We start from the raw sequence: 18,696 nt of genomic DNA, 5'->3' as shown, positions 1-18,696 counted from the left end.
GTTCCGATGTCTGAATAGAGGTGCCATTTTTATATAGAATTAACTAGTAGTTATGGCTATTGACTAATTGGTAACCCTGTTCATGTTCAAATTCCTTATTTACAAGATCAAAAGGTATTCACAATACAGGTGTTCAAAGAAACTACAAGCTTAAAGTTAGTAAAACAATTGTCTTTTTGTTGGTGTGTGGCTTGCATCCTTATCTTGTCTCTGTATGCCAAATGGCTCCAGTGCCCTGCTGTGCAAAAGGAAGTTATGCTCGTCAAAGACTTTTCTTGTATAGATATTATCTTAACCCTTGCCTTGCTGCAACTTCCAAAGTGACTTAGAGGGAGTGCAGGAACTTGGGACTTAGTGAGCCAGATGGCAAGCTATGTGGATTTCTGAATAGTTGGATAGTGGATTATCGGAGTATAGGCTCAATTTACTGTAAAGTGATGTCCTTTTTTAAGACTCATTTTGATATATACTTAATTAATATCCAGACTCCTCAATCAGTTTTCATGAGAATCTGATTACATGTTGGATGAGATCTTCGGGAATGAGTTGTGAATTTATTGTTTCTTGTTTTCTTGAGTTAGTTTAGGAAGGAGTAGAGGGATTTGAAAACAATGTGTGTTTTAGGGTGGAGAAATGGGAATTACAAATACTGAAGAATGGTGTTCAATGTTCAGAGAGCGTTTATTCTCAAGGTATGTATACATTATACAGCCCTGAGATCCGTCTCCTTACAGGCAGCTACAAAACAAAGAAACCCACAAGAACTTATTTTTTAAAAAGACTGTCAAGCACCTAATGTGCAGAGAGAGAGAGAGAGAGAGAGGGGAGGGGTAAACAAATTGTGCAAGCAATAAAAGTAAGCCAATAGCACTCAGAACAAAGTGAGTCCATAGACATGATACTCGATACTCGGAGCAGGCAACAGCCTATGCCTCAGTTCAGCACAGAGATGAGTAAATGTTGCAGAGTAGTGAGCAGAACTGGCCTGACCCTCGCCTCTTGTCCCAAAACCCTGCCTTTTCAAAACATCTGGCCCAGCGTTTAACTCATCCAAATATTAGATTGTTCCTCGCACTAAGATCTGGGCCCTGTTGCATCGATAGACTCTGGGTTTGGACCCCGCCACCACATTATGACTGTATATGACCTTTTCAAATCAGCCTGGTGCTTAGATCGATCAAACCTTGTTCTTGGTTTAGGTGGACAAATCTGCCTCTCTTCCACTCCAACTAGAAAAGGAGGTGGGGTAGCATTGCTGGTTAGAGAGGAGATTAATGCAATAGAAAGGAAGGACATTAGTCTGGAGGATGTGGAATCGATATGGGTAGAGCTGCATAACACTAAGGAGCAGAAAACGCTGGTGGGAGTTGTGTACAGGCCACCTAACAGTAGTAGTGAGGTTGGGGATGGCATTAAACAGGAAATTAGAAATGTGTGCAATAAAGGAACAGTAGTTATAATGGGTGACTTCAATCTACAAATAGATTGGGTGAACCAAATTGGTAAGGGTGCTGAGGAAGAGGATTTCTTGGAATGTATGTGGGATGCTTTTCTGAACCAACATGTCGAGGAACCAACTAGAGAGCAGGCCATTCTAGATTGGGTATTGAGCAATGAGGAAGGGTTAGTTAGCAATCTTGTCGTGTGAGGCCCCTTGGGTAAGAGTGACCATAATATGGTGGAATTCTTCATTAAGATGGAGAGTGACATAGTTAATTCAGAAACAAAGGTTCTGAACTTAAAGAAAGGTAACTTTGAAGGTATGAGACGTGAATTAGCTAAGATAGACTGGCAAATGATACTTCAAGGGTTGACGGTGGATATGCAATGGCAAGCATTTAAAGATCGCATGGATGAACTACAACAATTGTTCATCCCAGTTTGGCAAAAGAATAAACCAGGGAAGGTAGTGCACCCATGGCTGACAAGGGAAATTAAGGATAGTATCAAGTCCAAAGAAGAAACATATAAATTAGCAAAAAAAAGCAGCACACCTGAGGACTGGGAGAAATTCAGAGACTAGCAGAGGAGGACAAAGGGCTTAATTAGGAAAGGGAAAAAAGATTATTAGAGAAAGCTGGCAGGGAACATAAAAACTGACTGTAAAAGCTTTTATAGATACGTGAAAAGAATAAGATTGGTCAAGACAAATGTAGGTCTTTTACAGTCAGAAACAGGTGAATTGATCATAGGGAACAAAGACATGGCAGACCAATTGAATAACTACTTTGGTTCTGTCTTCACGAAGGAGGACATAAATAATCTTCCAGAAATAGTAAGGGACCGAGGGTCTAGTGAGATGGAGGAACTGAGGGAAATACATGTTAGTAGGGAAGTGGTGTTAGGTAAATTGAGGGGATTAAAGGCAGATAAATCCCCAGGGCCAGATGGTCTGCATCCCAGAGTGCTTAAGGAAGTAGCCCAAGAAATAGTGGATGCATTAGTGATAATTTTTCAAAACTCCATGGATTCTGGATTAGTTCCTGAGGATTGGAGGGTGGCTAATGTAACTCCACTTTTTAAAAAAGGAGGGAGAGAGAAACCGGGGAATTATAGACCGGTTAGTCTGACATCGGTGGTGGGGAAAATTCTAGAGTCGGTTATCAAAGATGTGATAACAGCACATTTGGAAAGAGGTGAAATCATCGGACAAAGTCAGCATGGATTTGTGAAAGGAAAATCATGTCTGACGAATCTTATAGAATTTTTTGAAGATGTAACTAGTAGAGTGGATAGGGGAGAGCCACTGGATGTGGTATATTTAGATTTTCAAAAGGCTTTTGACAAGGTCCCACACAGGAGATTAGTGTGCAAACGTAAAGCACATGGTATTGGGGGTATGGTATTGATGTGGATAGAGAATTGGTTGGCAGACAGAAAGCAAAGAGTGGGAGTAAACGGGACCTTTTCAGAATGGCAGTCAGTGACTAGTGGGGTACCGCAAGGCTCAGTGCTGGGAGCCCAATTGTTTACAATATATATTAATGATTTAGATGAGGGAATTAAATGCAGCATCTCCAAGTTTGCGGATGACACGAAGTGGGCGGTGGTGTTAGCTGTGAGGAAGATGCTAAGAGGATGCAAGGTGACTTGGATAGGTTAGGTGAGTGGGCAAATTCATGGAAGATGCAATTTAATGTAGATAAATGTGAGGTTATCAACTTTGGTGGCAAGAACAGGAAAACAGATTATTATCTGAATGGTGGTCGATTAGGAAAAGGGGAGGTGCAACAAGACCTGGGTGTCATTGTACACCAGTCATTGAAGGTGGGCATGCAGGTACAGCAGCCGGTGAAAAAGGCAAATGGTATGTTGGCATTCATAGCAAAAGGATTTGAGTACAGGAGCAGGGAGGTTCTACTGCAGTTGTACAAGGCCTTGGTGAGACCGCACATAGAATATTGTGTGCAGTTTTGGTCTCCTAATCTGAGGAAAGACATTCTTGCCATAGAGGGAGTACAGAGAAGGTTCACCAGATTGATTCCTGGGATGGCAGGACTTTCATATGAAGATCGACTAGGCTTATACTCACTGGAATTTAGAAGATTGAGGGGGATCTTATTGAAAAGTATAAAATTCTAAAGGGATTGGACGGGCTAGATGCCGTCCAATCGGAACATCGGAAGATTGTTTCCGATGTTGGGGAAGTCCAGAATGAGGGGTCACAGTTTAAGGATAAAGGGGAAGCCTTTTAGGACTGAGATGAGGAAAAACTTCTTCACACAGAGAGTGGTGAATCTGTGGAATTCTCTGCCACAGGAAACAGTTGAGGCCGGTTCATTGGCTATATTTAAGAGGAAGTCAGATATGGCCCTTGTGGCTAAAGGGATCAGGGCGTATGGAGAGAAAGCAGGTACAGGGTTCTGAGTTGGATGATCAGCCATGATCATACTGAATGGCGGTGCAGGCTCGAAGGGCTGAACAGCCTACTCCTGCACCTGTTTTCTATGTTTCTACGTTTCTAACTTTGCTCAGTTTGACCTTGCCTTGACTTCACCTTGCACACGCATGCTTCAACCTTTGACTCAGTCTTGCCTTTGCTTGCCTCTTTCTTGTTTTGCAATGATGGTTTGCCATAAATTTTTACAAGATAGTGTTTTTCATAAAGTATTTAGTTGTGTTTGTTTTGTTTGTCGCCCGTAAATAGTCACTGAGCTTCATCAACGTCATCTTAAGCCAGAAGTAGTTGTGAAAAAGCAGGGCTGAAAATTTTGAAGATAATTCTGGGTTCCAAAATAATGTGTGGAAATCTGTGATATTGGAGGGAGGAGTTTATGATCATGAACTGAAAGTTGAATCGTGAAATTCAAGAACAGCGTTTAGAATAGTCCTGAGTAAAATATAGTTTTGAAGAATTGTTGAGTTTTTTTTAAAGAGCGTGCAATTTTAATATTAATTTTTTATATCGTGGTGCGAGTGGAATGATGGTAGTTTCTTTTTAGAATATAAGAAACAAAAATGTCAAATATTTCATGCCTGCATTACAGGTTTTTAAGACCATAAGATACCGGAGTAGAATTAGGCCATTGGGCCCATCAGGTCTGCTCTGCCATTTCATCATGGCTGATCCAATTTTCCTCTCTGTCCTAATCTCTTGCCTTCATGCACTGGCTAATCAAGAATCTATCAACCTGTGCCTTAAATATATATAAATACTTGGTCTCCACAGCTGCCTGTGGCAACGAATTCCACAGAATCACCACTCTCTAGCTTAAGAAATTCCTCCTCATCTATGTTCTAAAAGGATGCCCCTCTATTCTGAGGCTGTGATCTCTAGTCTTAGATTCTCCCACCATGGAAACATCTGCTTCACATCCACTATATCAATGCCTTTCACCATTTGATAGGTTTCAATGAGGTCACCCTGCATTCTTCTGTATTTCTAGTGAAAACAGGCCCAGAGCCATCGGACACTCTTCATATGACAAGCCATTCAATCCTCCCTAGAATCATCTTTGTGAACCTCCTTTGAATCCTCTACAGTTTCAGTGCATCCTTTCTCAGATAAGGGGCCCCAAGTGAGGCCTCACCAGTGCTTTATAAAGTTTCTATATTCCATCCTTGAGTTTTATATTCTAGTCCTCTTTAACATTGCCGTCTTCACCACGGACTCAACCTGCAAATTAACCTTTTAGGGAATCCTGCACAAGGACTCCCAAGTCCCTTTGCATCTCAGTTAGTTCTCCATTTAGAAAATAGTCAACTGTTTCATTTCTTTTACCAAAGTGCATGGCCATACACGTCGCGACACTGTATTCTTTCTGCTATTTCTTTCCCCATTCTCCTATTTCTTTCTGTGGCCTCTCTACTTCCACAAAACTATCTGCCCCTCCACCCATCTTCATATCATTTGTAAACTTTGCAACAAAGCCATCAATTCCATCATCCAAATCATTGACATATAATGTAAAATGAATTGGTCCTAACACAGACCCCCTGTGGAACACCACTAGTCACTGGTGACTAGTCAGAAAAGGCTCCGTTTATACCCACTCTTGGCCTCCTGCCAATCAGCCACTCATTTATCCATGCTAGTGCATTTCCTGTAATACTATGGAGGAGTTTAAGGTGGGGAGTTATATGGGAGGCAGGGTTTAGTGGTTGGCACAACATTGTGGGCTGAAGGGCGTGTACTGTGCTGTACTATTCTATGTTCTATAACTTGTTAGGCAGCCTCATGTGTGGCATCTTGTCAAAGTCCTGAAAATCCAAGTGCTCAAATGCCGATTCTCCTTTGTCTATCCTGCTTGTTACTATTTCAAAGAATTCCATCTGATTTGTCAGACAAGATTTTAACCATATAACCATATAACAATTACAGCACGGAAACAGGCCATCTCGGCCCTTCTAGTCCGTGCCGACGCTTACACTCACCTAGTCCCACTGGCCCGCACTCAGCCCATAACCCTCCATTCCTTTCCTGTCCATATACCTATCCAATTTTACTTTAAATGACAATACCGAACCTGCCTCTACCACTTCTACTGGATGCTCATTCCACACAGCTATCACTCACTGAATAAAGAAATTCCCCCTCGTGTTAACATTTTCCCTTGAGGAAACCATGCTGACAATGGCCTATTATGTGCCTCCAAATACCCTGAGACCTCATCCTTAATGATCGATTTCAACATCTTCCCAACCACAGAGCTCAGACTAACTAACCTATAATTTCCTTTCTTCTGTCTCTCTCCCTTCTTGAAGAGTGACGTGACATTTGTAATTTTTCAGTCTTCCAGAATTTAGTGATTCTTGAAAGATCATTATTAATGTCTACACAATCTCTTCAGCCTCCTCTTTCAGAACTCTGTGGTGTACACCCTCTAGTCAAGATGACTTCGGACCTTTCAATTTCCCAAGAACCTTCATATCCCCGGTCATCCGGAACGTCCACCATACTGCTAGTTTCTTCCACAGTGAAGACTGATGCAAAATACTTATTCAGTTCATCTGCCAATTCGTTGTCTCCCATTACTACCTCTCCAGCATCATTTTCCAGCAATCTAATATCTACTCTCGCCTCTCTTTTGCACTTTGTGTACCTGAAGAAACTTTTGGTATCCTCTTTAATATTATTGACTATTAAGGTTGTGACTGATATTTTACATCATTAAAAGCCTTAATCTTTTCCTTGGTTTTGAGCTAGGGGTGAAGTATAGCTGGAATGGAGGTGAGGCAGGAGAAAGGAGCAGATTGCAAGCCTGGTTGCTCAATGGTGGGGAAATCTTAGTGGAAATCTCATAATTCAGCACTAACATCAACAAATGTTGCCATCTGAACAGTCTTTAAGTTGCTTTTAGACTTTGGACATCTTCATGAGGCATTCTCACTCTGGAGGGGAGTTAATAGGAGTGATTCAATTGAAGAAAAGCTACCTGAATTGGGAGGAATGCATTTCAGGACCTTGAGCGTTTTCCAAAATCTTTTGAATTATGGCTTATCTTGCCTGCCTTTCTGTCTTTTCCCCATAACCTTCAGTTTCCTAACTGATTAAAAAATTATCTATCTCAGTATTAATTAAATAGAAGAAATCTGCTCCCACAACTCTTATGCAATGAATCCAAAAACACTCACTCTTGGAGAGAAATTCTTCTAATCTTAGTCTTAAATAGATCCCAGTTACTCTGAGACCACATACTCATTCTGGATTCTCCCATGTGTATCATTCTGTCTACTTTTATCCTATTCAGTGCCCAGAGAATATGGGTATTCACGAAGATCTGCTCTTGTTCTAACCTCCAGTGAGTAAAGTCCCAGATTGTTAAGCCTTTCCATGTAGGACAACCTGTCCATATCTGTGATCATCCATGTGGACCTTTTATGAACTGTGTCCAGTTAAGTAATATTTTGGCATGAATAGTTCACATACTCGCGATGGTCTTATGAGTGCTTTGTATAGGGCAGTAAAAAAAAATTCTCTACCTTAACACTTTGTGCTTTTTGAAATGAGTGCCAACATTTTGCTGTGTTTCCCTGTTGGATGCTGCATTTGTTTGTCATTGTGTCATACAATGCATTTAGGCACTTCAGCCCACCATGTCAATATTAAATATCAGTTATATTAATTGCATTTTCAAGCACATTCTCCTTAGCTTTCTCTACCCTGGGCAACTTAAGTACTTGTTTAAGTAAAAATGTTGTGAGATTAGCTACCTTCACCCGTCCCTCTGCTGGTGCTTTCCAGATTCCATCTACTCGGGATGCGAAAAATAACACTTTTTAGATTCTCTAAACTTCCTGCAAAACCCAGAAAGAATAGGTTTAAGATTTAGATACCCGCTAAAGGTAAAAGTTTTTCGCTGTCTTTGCCTCTCAATAAATAGTCCTATCTTGCCAGTCTCTGCTTTAAGGAAAACAAACCCAACATATTCCAACTTTCCAAATAACTGAAACATTCTGTCATACCCCATGCCTGGTTGAATCACTGCTCTGCGCCTTCTGTGGAAATGCTTACTTCCTATGATGTAGCAATCTGAACTGAGCACATTAGTCTAGATCTGGCCTAACAAAGGTTTTTTTTTATATAAAGTTCTATTACAATTTTTCTGTTTCTATATTTTTTGAAGCTAATGAAGGGAAGGATCCTGTATGTTACCTTAAACATGATCTCTCTGTGTTGCTACCTTTGAGGGACTTTGGATTGATAAATAAAGGTCTCTCTGTTCCTCAATATCATATAAGGGCTCTACCATCCATGCCTCTGTCCTAACATTTATGCATTACCTCACACTTAATAGAAGTAAATTCCATCTACCAATGTTTGGCTGTCCTGATCAATTGATTAGTATAATCTCATAGCCTGAGACTATACTCCTCACTACTGATAACAGTATGGCATCTGCAAAATCATATCCTTTGCAGTTCATTAATAGATAACAACTGTTTTCCACCATCACTCCCTGCCTCCTATTAATTACTAAGGCAATTTTGGATCCAATTTGTCTCCTTGCATTGAATCCCAGCAGCTCTAATCATTTGGACCAGTCTCCATGTGGGTACCTTGTCAAAGATTTTACTGAAATCCATGCATCTTTCTGCCAGTTGATTAGTATTTTATAGAGTTGCAGTCCCGCCAGTCACAGGTTGAAACTCATTGCTTTCTGCCTGTTAATGAATCTATCCAAGCCAGCAAATTGCCTCCAATATCATAGTCATTTTTGACTTTGCCTTTTAAGAGGCACCTTGGTGAATACCTTTTAATTTCAAATACAACACATCTACTTATTTTGCTCTACCCACAATGGCTAATATTTCCTCAAGAATTTACAATATATTTGTCAGACAAGATTTCTCTTTCATGAAATCATTGCAACTTTGCTTGACTTGATCATAATTTTCCAAATGTTCTGTTATACTATTCTAAATGACTCTACTAATTACAGGCTAATTGGCCTGTAATTACTGTCCGTTTTTCTCCACTTCTTTATAAATATGAATATCATATTGACAGTTTTCCAGTATTTTTGTTTGTTAGAGACCTGTGTAACCAAGACAGGACAGAGATTTAAGCTCTTGGAGTTTCTCATCCAGTCACTCCAATTGATACTTGGTGCGAAACAAGAAATAATTTTAACACTGCTTGTGTGATTTCAACTTCCAGAATTGTTTTAATTATCAATGGGAGGTAGTAGTTTCTAAGCCTTGCTTCCTTCTCTGTTGCTGTATATCACTGAAATATTAAAGACACAATGACTATGGTGACCACTTTAAAAGCACTCAGTGATCGGAATGTTGGAAATGAGTTGAGCTTAGATGGGCACCTTGGTCAGCATGAACAAGTTAGGCCAAGAAGCCTGTGTTGTGCTGTCAGATTAAAGACTTGAAGATGAAGTATAAGCTGTTGTTCCTCGGTACATTTATTAATTCAAGGATTATTCATTAAAAATGTATCCACATGTCAATAACAGTGCAAAGAAATTAAAAACAATATTTTGCACCGTTTTCTCAGTGATCAGTTTTGAGTGCCTTGGTGAACAAAAAAAGTATTGAAGTTATTGTACAAATGCAATAAAATAATGAGCAAATAAGTGGAAATTTTAGCAGGAGTGCATCTTGGTTCATATAAGGATATAGTCTGAATACATATGTAGAAAGGAGGCTGTAGCTGCTGGAATCTGGAGGGGAAAAAACTGCTAGCTTGAGGCGACACTTCACCCGTGAGTCGGCTGGTGTGGTATACTGCGTCTGGTGCTCCCGGTGTGGCCTTTTATATATTGGTGAGACCCGACGCAGACTGGGAGACCGTTTCGCTGAACTCCTACGCTCGGTCAGCCAGAAAAAAACAGGATCTCCCAGTGGCCACACATTTTAATTCCACGTCCCATTCCCATTCTGATATGTCTATCCATGGCCTCCTCTACTGTCAAGATGAATCCAAACTCAGGTTGGAGGAACAACACCTTTTATACCAGCTGGGTAGCCTCCAACCTGATGGCATGAACATTGACTTCTCTAACTTCCGTTAATGCCCCTCCTCCCCTTCTTACCCCATCCCCGACTATTTAGTTGTTTGACTGTTCTCCATCTCCCTCTGTTGCTTCCCCCCCCACGCTTCTTTCTCCTGAGGCCTCCCGTCCCATGATCCTTTCCCTTCTCCAGCTCTGTATCATTTTCGCCAATCACCTTTCCAGCTCTTAGCGTCATCCCACCCCCTCCGGTCTTCTCCTATCATTTCGCATTTCCCCCTCCCCCCCACTACTTTCAAATCTCTTACTATCTTTCCTTTTGGTTAGTCCTGACGAAGGGTCTTGGCCCGAAACGTCAACAGCACTCCTGCACCAATGTCCCTTTTTCCTGTCTCCAAACCTCTTCCTTTACTTGGACAGCTGCTCTGGTTCTCTATCTGCTCTGTATTTTTTTTCATCTCTAATTGCTGACAAGACATCAACCGGGTTGACTTCAGCATTTCCCGCTCTACTCTCCTCTTCGAACGTTATCCCCTCTGAATGCACTGCTCTCCACTCTCTCCGCACCAATCCCAACCTCAGTATCAATCACACAGCCAGAGGGTTTGCTGTCATAGTGTGGCAGACAGCAGCAAAGCGGATGTCTGAAAGTTGCTGCCTGGCCTCCGCAAGGTAGCAGTGTGGCAGACTAACTTCTACCTTTTTGGGGCCAGGCAGCAACTTTCAGGCATCTCCTTTTCACTTACCCCTTGAAAAAGACCACACTTGGACCATCAGGCTAATGTCTCCTGCACCATCAACTCTGGACATTTCCTGTCTGCTGCCTCCAACCTCATAATTCTCTTACTGTTCTTAACCCCTTGGTTCTGCCTGGTCCTGCCGCACTGAACTCGTGTCCTCATAACCCAACTACATTCTATCACCCTTGGTTCATCCCTTACCATTTACATACATCTGCAACATTTCACATGCTCCTTAAGAACCTTAATTTCCCTGGCTCTGGCCACCTCATTTTCACCATGGATGTTCAGTACCTATACACTTCTATCCTCCATCAAGAAGGCCTTAAAGCTCTCTGCTTCTTTCTGAACAACAGATACCATCAAATGGTGGAACTGGACCTTACCCTCAACAGTTTCTCTTTTGGCTCCTCCCACTTTCTCCAGACTCGAGGTGTAGTCATGGGTACCCGGATGGGCCTCAGCTATGCTTGCCTTTTCATTGGCTCCATGGAACAGTTCGTGCTCCAAGTCTTCCCTAGTAATGCCCCTCAACTCTCCTGTGCAACATTGACAACTACATTGGTGGTGCTTCATGCACCTATGCTTAGCTAATCAATTTCAGCAACATTGCCTTCATTTTTCACCCTGTCCTTAAATTCACTTGGCCTATTTCTGATACCTTTTTCTCCTTCCTTGATCTCTCTGTCTCCATCTCTGGAGACAAACTGTCTACTGACATCTTTTATAAAATCACTGATTTGCATGGATATTTTGACGATACCTCTTCTACCCTCTCTCCGAGAGAATACCATTCACTTTCTGCTCTTTCGTCTCCACCTCATCTGCTCCCGGGATGTGGTTTTCCTTTCCAGGACATCAGAGCTGTTTTTTTCCTACTTCAAAAAATGGGGTTCCCCTTCCTCCACCGATAATACTGCCCTCTCCTGCATCTCCTCCATTTCCCAGACATCCACACTTACTACATCTTCCCGTCACCTTAACAGGGATAGTGTTCCTTTTGTATCTACCACCCCATGAACCTCTGCATCCAACATATCATTCTCTGCAACTTTTGCCATCTTCAATGGGACCCTACCACCAAACACACCCATTTACCTCCCACCCATTCTCCACTTTCCACAGAGATTGCTCCATCCGTGATTCCTTTGACTATTCATCTCTCGCCACAAATTTCCCTCCTAGCACTTATCACTGCAAGAGACAGAAATGCTACATCTTCCCATTCACTTCCTCCCTCACCTCAATTCAGGGCCCCAAACAGTCCTTTCAAGTGAGGCAGCACTTCAGTGAATCCGTTGGGGTCACCTCCTGTATCTGGTGCCCCCAATGCGACCTCCTTTACATTGGTAAGATCTACTCAGGCCCCCCTCTGCAGTTGTTTTTACACTGCATCACCAATAGCACTGATGTTGCTTCCTGCACTTGTGTGTATCTCATCAATTTTATCACATTCTCTAACAACATCCATCCTGCCCTCAAATTCACCTGCATGTTGCTGACTCCTCTGGATATGTCTCCATCTCAAATTACAAACTAGCCACTAATGTCAGCTATAAACCCATTGGTTCATCCAGCTACTTCAAATGCATCTTCTCCTCTAGGGCTTCAGAAGTGTCCTCCTCCTAAAAAATTTAATGCATTAAGTGTAATTGAGCAAATATTTGCCCATCTCCCTCATGATCATCTTCTATTCAGAAGAATTTGTTTTCTGTTCTTCTGTTGGGTTAAGTCCAAGCTTCAGAGCACAGTTGGAAAATTGGATTTAGAGCAGGGCCAGCTAAAGTGTTGGTTTTGTTTGCATTCAGATGGGAATCCTGAATTTTGTAGCATTTGAGCTTTAAACAATTAAAAAAAAACTGGTGCAGCAGTTAAAGTTGCTGTGATCCCAGAGATACAGAATGGATCCTGAGCTCGAATGGCCTTTGTAGAGAGTTTGCAGATTCTCTGTGAATTCTTGGCTTTCAACTGGTATCTTTTGCTTCTACACTCAAAGCCATGCTGGAAGCTTAATAGACCATTGTAATTTATCCACTAGTTAATTAGCAAAGGAGTATATAGAACTGGATGGACCTGTGAAACAATGAGTTGCAGTGTTAGAAGGGAACGAGAAAAGGAAAGGCACAATAAACTTAGAGTTTGATTCTGTAAGAGTGCATAAGTTGCAGAATGATCCAGTTTTTAATATAGTTTCTGTGTTCTAGATTTCTTCTGACACATGGAAACTAGAACAAAAGATGTGCATTGAAGTTTGATTAAAATAAAAGCTGACAATAATGCATGCTACTGAATTTGTGTGACTTATGTCAATCAGTTTATGAGCAGTTAATATAAAATCATTAGTTCCAAATGACCTGATTGCAGTCAAAGGTTATGGGGAGAAGGCAGAATTGTGTTAAGAGGGAAATAAGTCAGCCACGATCAAACTGTGGCGTAGACTCAAATGGCTTGATTCTGCTCCTGTGTGTTACAGTCTTACGGTCTCTTGTTCCAGAAGTATTTAATTGCTGTGTTCCTCAGTAACTCTGTAGAAGACAATGAATAAAATGGTCATGTAGAGAAATCTTAAAGGCAATACAGATGTTGGGATGTACAGTATTCATCTATACCTATATAACTTTTACCTCATTGCTTTGATGTCAAATTGCATTCTTCTATAACGAGCAGATATTACGTGTTCTCCAGTTAGTTTTTATTTGTTATTTAAAAATCTATCTACAGTAATAGACCTGCATAAGAGTGTGCTATTTCTACTTCTATATTGGTAGATGCTGCATGTCTGGAGAGGGAGCAAGTTTAATGACTTGGCGAGTGAGAAGGTGAAATAAAATACAAGGAACAATGTTAGAAAAGTGTGAAATATCAGATTTCCTGAGGCATCAGAATTGCTGTTTATGTGAAATTTTCAGTTCTGCACACTTGTATGGTTGTGCAATGTTAATGTACAGTAATTTTGCCTCTGAAGGTTACCCCTGGTCTGTAGTGTTGTGTCGACCTTTTAACCTGCTCTAAGGTCAATCTAATCTTCTTGCTCAGCCCTCCATTTTTCTATCATCCATGGAGCTATTAGAGTTTGTTAAATGTTAGATCTGTTTATTAAATCTGTATTTAGAGAACTTTGCTTTCACCTTCTGTTTCATCCTTTAGCTTTTACATAATATTTGTTATTGAAGTTTTGATTCCTTTTAATCTACACCCAGCTAGAATAATGTTACAATCATTAAAATTTTATCAAAAATATATATACCATTCAGATCACTTGTAATAAGTTAAGACTAGAGGCAACTTTTTGTTGTTGCAGCAATGTATGTTCTCCCTTCTACAATCAAATGTTCTACATGGTCTCAGTGAAAGTAGTATTCAGAGTAGGTTTAATGGTGAAACTAATACATTTAAACTATAGCCACCAATCTTAAAATCAGCCAGTTTTTGTCTTTTTTTAAATTATATTGTTGGAATGAAATGTGTAAGTCACAATATATGGGAAAATAATTAAGCTGTATGACTTATCAAGTCTGCTCCTCCAATCAATCATGGCTGATATTTTAAAACCCCATTCTCCCAACTTCTCCCCATAACCGTTAACCTCTTAACAATCAAAAACCTATCAACCTCTGCTTTGAATAAACCCAATGGTTTGGCACAGCCCTCTGAAGCAATGAATTGCACAGATTCACCACCCTCTGGCTGAAGAAATTCCTTCTGTAAACTTACTTTTCTATTTGAAATTCTGGTTTAGATTGAGCTGCTGACCCTTCTGATAGGTGAGAAAATTAAATGTCTCCCATACAAGCACAGAGGAAACTGGAAAAAATACTGCACATCACAAAATTTCTAACTTAGTTTTTTCTTTAATGTTGAATTAATATGTTTAAACATATAATTGAAAATCATTAGGTTTGGAATCATGAAATGTATTTATTTTTCCAGATATGAGAGACAATGTCAATAAAAGACAAGAGCGACACTTTGGTTTATTCCTACGAGTCCTCGGTACACAGTACTAATGTACTGCTGAGCCTCAATGATCAAAGGAAGCAAGACCTCTTCTGTGATGTGACTGTGATAGTAGAAAACAAGCCCTTTCGTGCTCACCGTTCTGTGCTTGCTGCATGCAGTGATTATTTTCTGTCAACTGTTGGATGGACGAAAGAGCTTGACATGCTTGTGACACTTCCTGAAGAGGTAAGGACTGCATACAATTTACATAATTGTCTTCTGATAATTTATCATGATTTCCAGGTCTCTGTCCTCAACAATTAAGCACACTGTGACCTGGGTAGGTGGGAGGTCATGGGGTGGGGTAGCTTGTATTACCCCTGTATGATCTGGTAATTTCTGTGGCTGATAAGAGGTCCTCTCTTCTGAATGCTGTTTACCTAAGGAAAAGTCAATGATATTATTGATATTGATCTTGTAATGATTAATTGAAGGGGAGATTGCTTCGATCAAGGAATTTTTCATTGAAATCTTTGGCCTAGCTACCAATCTCTACCAGTAGTCAGAAGGTTCTAATTTCAGAAGTCTGTAGTTACCTCGTAACAGCTTTGCCAATGTTGAGCTCTTTATTAAGACAAGTGTTGACCACATATTTCAGAACAGCAAAATTATGCATAATTTTGATTATGTTGCTTTACCTTAAAATCTGTCTCAGGCAAATTTTGTAAAGAAGCCTTTTCTGTTTTAATGCAACACTGAATTCCTCTAAAAGACTTGTAAAATCATGTATGCTTTTTATGGTAATAAGAACCAAGGGGCAAAGAATAAAGTACTTGAGGAGAACCAAAAGTGAGTGAGTGTTTTACTTTTACACAGTGAATCATGAAGATTTAGAAAATGCACCACAGGGGTGGATGGTATGGGTAGTACTGAGGTAATAGTCATGTTAAATGAATCCCATTCACTTTGGTATCAGAATCGGAATCAGGTTTATTATCACCTGCGTGTGATGTGAAATTTGTTACCTTAGCAGTAGCAGTTCAATGCAGTACATAATATAGAAGAAGAAAAAACAAAATAACATAATAATAAATAAGTAAATCAATTACAATGTATGTATATTGAATAAATTAAAAGTCGTGCAAAAACCAAAAATAATATATATTTAAAAAGTGAGGTAGTGTCCAAAGGTTCAATGTCCATTTAGGAATTGGATGGCAGAAGGAAAGAAGCTGTTCCTGAATCGTTGAGTGTGTGCCTTCAAGGCTTCTGTACCTCCTACATGATGATAACAGTGAGAAAGGGCATGCCCTAAGTTCTGGCGGTCATTAATAATGAACACTACCTTTCTGAGACACTGCTCCTTGAAGATGTCCTGGGTACTTTGTAGGCTAGTACTCCCAAGATGGAGCCGATTAGATTTACAACCCTCTGCAGCTTTTAAAAAGAGAGAATTTCCAGTGCTATCAATACGGGATTGGGGAGTAAGATTGTCTAGATTGCACTTGTACAGTGCCAGTACAGACTTGATGAGCAGAGTGATCTCCCTCATGGTATAACTTTGGTCCTTGTGTGAATCTGTGAAATCATTTTTTAGAATTAAGGTTGCTGTCCCTTTTCCTGTCAGTTTGATTTAATCAGCCAGATTGGGATGGGACTTGATTTTCAATATCTTCTTGGAAAATTGGTGAAAAGGTGGTCATGTTCAGTAGCTATGTAATGACAACTATCTTTGTGAAGATAGAACATAAAGCAGTAATGCACTGGGCAGGCCATTTGGCACACAGTGTTGTACTGGCCTTGATGCTAATTTGTATTAAATGTTGTCTTCCTGTCTTATCATGCACACTCCTTCATTCCCTTTGTATTCTCATATTCTTGTGTCTATCTAAAAGCCTCTAAACTCCATCAAACTTCCTACTTCCAGTACCACCCTTTGTATTTACCAATCCCTTGCCCTCGCTTCATCTTTAACACATCCAGCTTTTAAAAGCATGTCCTCTGGCGTTTGGCATTTCTGCTCAAGGAAGAAGATTCTGACTCCATCTTATCTATGCTTCTCGCAATTTTACAAACCTTTATCAGGTCTCCACTCACCCTTTGACACTATAGGGAAAAGGACACTTTTTTTTCCAAGGCAACACGAGTGAATCTGCAGATGCTGGAAATAAATAAAAACATAAAATGCTGGCAGAACTCAGCAGGCCAGACAGCATCTATGGGAGGAGGTAGTGACGACGTTTCGGGCCAAAACCCTTCATCAGGAGTGAAGTAACATGGGATGGTGGAGAGGGGATAAGAAGTGGGGGGAGTGATGAAGTAGAGAGCTGGGAAGTGATAGGCTGGAGGGAAATGGGCTAGGGGGAAGGTGAAGAATTATGGGAAATGAAAGAGAAAGAAAGGTAGGGGTGGGGGGGGGGGAGATTATAGTGAGGGGGAAAAAAGAGAGAAAAAGAGAACCAGACTAAAATAATAGATAGGGATGGGGGTAAGGGGGGGCAGGGGTATTAACGGAGTTGAATACCCTTCAGTTTTCTTTCCAGTTATGAATGACACGAATGAAATTGTACAAGGAACCAATTCCACAGACCACTCCCACTCCGACATGTCTGTCCATGGCCTCCTCTACTGTCAAGATGAGGCCACACGCAGGTCAATGGAACAATACCTTATCTCCCGCCTAGGTAGCCTCCTGCCTGCCGGCATGAACATGCAACTCACAGACCTCTGTTAATACCCCTGCCCCCCCTTACCCCCATCCCTATCTGTTACTTTAGTCTGGTTCTCTTTCTCTTTTTTCCCCCCTCACTATAATCTCGCCCCAGCCCTACCTTTCTTTCTCTTTTTTTCCCATAATTCTCCACCTTCCCCCAGCTCATTTGCCTCCAGCCTATCACTTCCCAGCTCTCTATTTCATCTCTCCCCCCACTTCTTATCCCCTCTCCACCATCCCATGTTACTTCACTCTTGATGAAGGGTTTCGGCCCGAAACGTCGTCACTACCTCCTCCCATAGATGCTGTCTGGCCTGCTGAGTTCTGCCAGCATTTTGTGTTTTCATTTTTTTCCAACCTGTCTTTATAGCTCATACCCGCTTATCCAGGCAGCACCCTGGTAAAACTCTTCTGCACCCTTTCTAGTCTCGTGCTTCTTGTAATGGACTCCATACAGTACTGCAAGTGAGGTCTGACTTAAGGTTTATGAAGCTGCAGCGTTGCTCTTACACTCAACACTCTTAACAATGAAGGAAAGTGTGAATGAGCCACCTTTACCACCTCATGCACATGCTTAGGCACTTTCAGAGAGTAATGGACTTGGACTCCAAGACCCCTCTGTATCTTTGTTGTTAAGGGGCCTACCGTGAACTGTACACTTAATTCTTTCACTTAATAGCAAAGTGCAGCACTTCACACTTGCCAGATTAAACTCCATCTGGCACTTCTCTACGCATATCTGTAACTGATCTGTATTCTTTAATTGGCCTTTACAATGTCCACAACTCCACTAATCTTGGTGCCATCTGCAAACTTGCTAAACCGCCCATCTACATTTTCATCCAAGTCATTGATGTATATACAGTGGCATTCAAACATTTGGGCACCCCTGGTCAAAATTTCTGTTACTGTGATTAGATACGCGAGTAGAAGATGAACTGATCTTCAAAAGTCATAAAGTTGAAGATGAAACATTCTTTTCAACATTTTAAGCAAGATTAGTGTATTATTTTTGTTTTGTACAATTTTAGAGTGGGGAAAAAAATAGAAAGGAGCACCATGCAAAAGTTTGGGCACCCCAAGAGATTTGAGCTCTCAGATAACTTTTTACCAAGGTCTCAGACCTTAATTAGCTTGTTAGGGCTATGGCTTGTTCACAGTCATCGTTAGGAAAGGCCAGGTGATGCAAATTTCAAAGCTTTGTAACTACCCTGACCCCTCAAACCTTTTCCCAACAAGCAGCAGCCATGGGCTCCTCTAAGCAGCTGCCTAGCACTCTGAAAATTAAAATAAATGATGCCCACAAAGCAAGAGAAGGCTATAAGAAGATAGCAAAGTGTTTTCAGGTAGCTGTTTCGTCAGTTTGTAATGTAATTAAGAAATGGCAGTTAACAGGAAC

At 40.8% G+C, this 18,696-nt stretch overlaps 1 protein-coding gene across 1 annotated transcript in view; it reads left to right on the top strand.

Moving 5' to 3' along the window:
- Positions 1–18,696, top strand: part of LOC140727849 (transcription regulator protein BACH1-like) — a 67,727-nt gene that overhangs the window by 21,643 nt on the left and 27,388 nt on the right. The window contains exon 2 of the mRNA XM_073045697.1: positions 14,576–14,830. Within this exon, the coding sequence (XP_072901798.1) occupies positions 14,588–14,830 (243 nt within the window). The 5' untranslated portion in view covers positions 14,576–14,587. The remainder of the gene's footprint in view (positions 1–14,575; positions 14,831–18,696) is intronic.

The sequence above is a fragment of the Hemitrygon akajei genome, chromosome 5 (assembly GCF_048418815.1).
Source record: "Hemitrygon akajei chromosome 5, sHemAka1.3, whole genome shotgun sequence".
NCBI lineage: Eukaryota > Metazoa > Chordata > Chondrichthyes > Myliobatiformes > Dasyatidae > Hemitrygon > Hemitrygon akajei.
The sequence above is the reverse complement of the archived record's forward strand: the minus strand, read 5'-3'. Positions and strand labels throughout refer to the sequence as shown.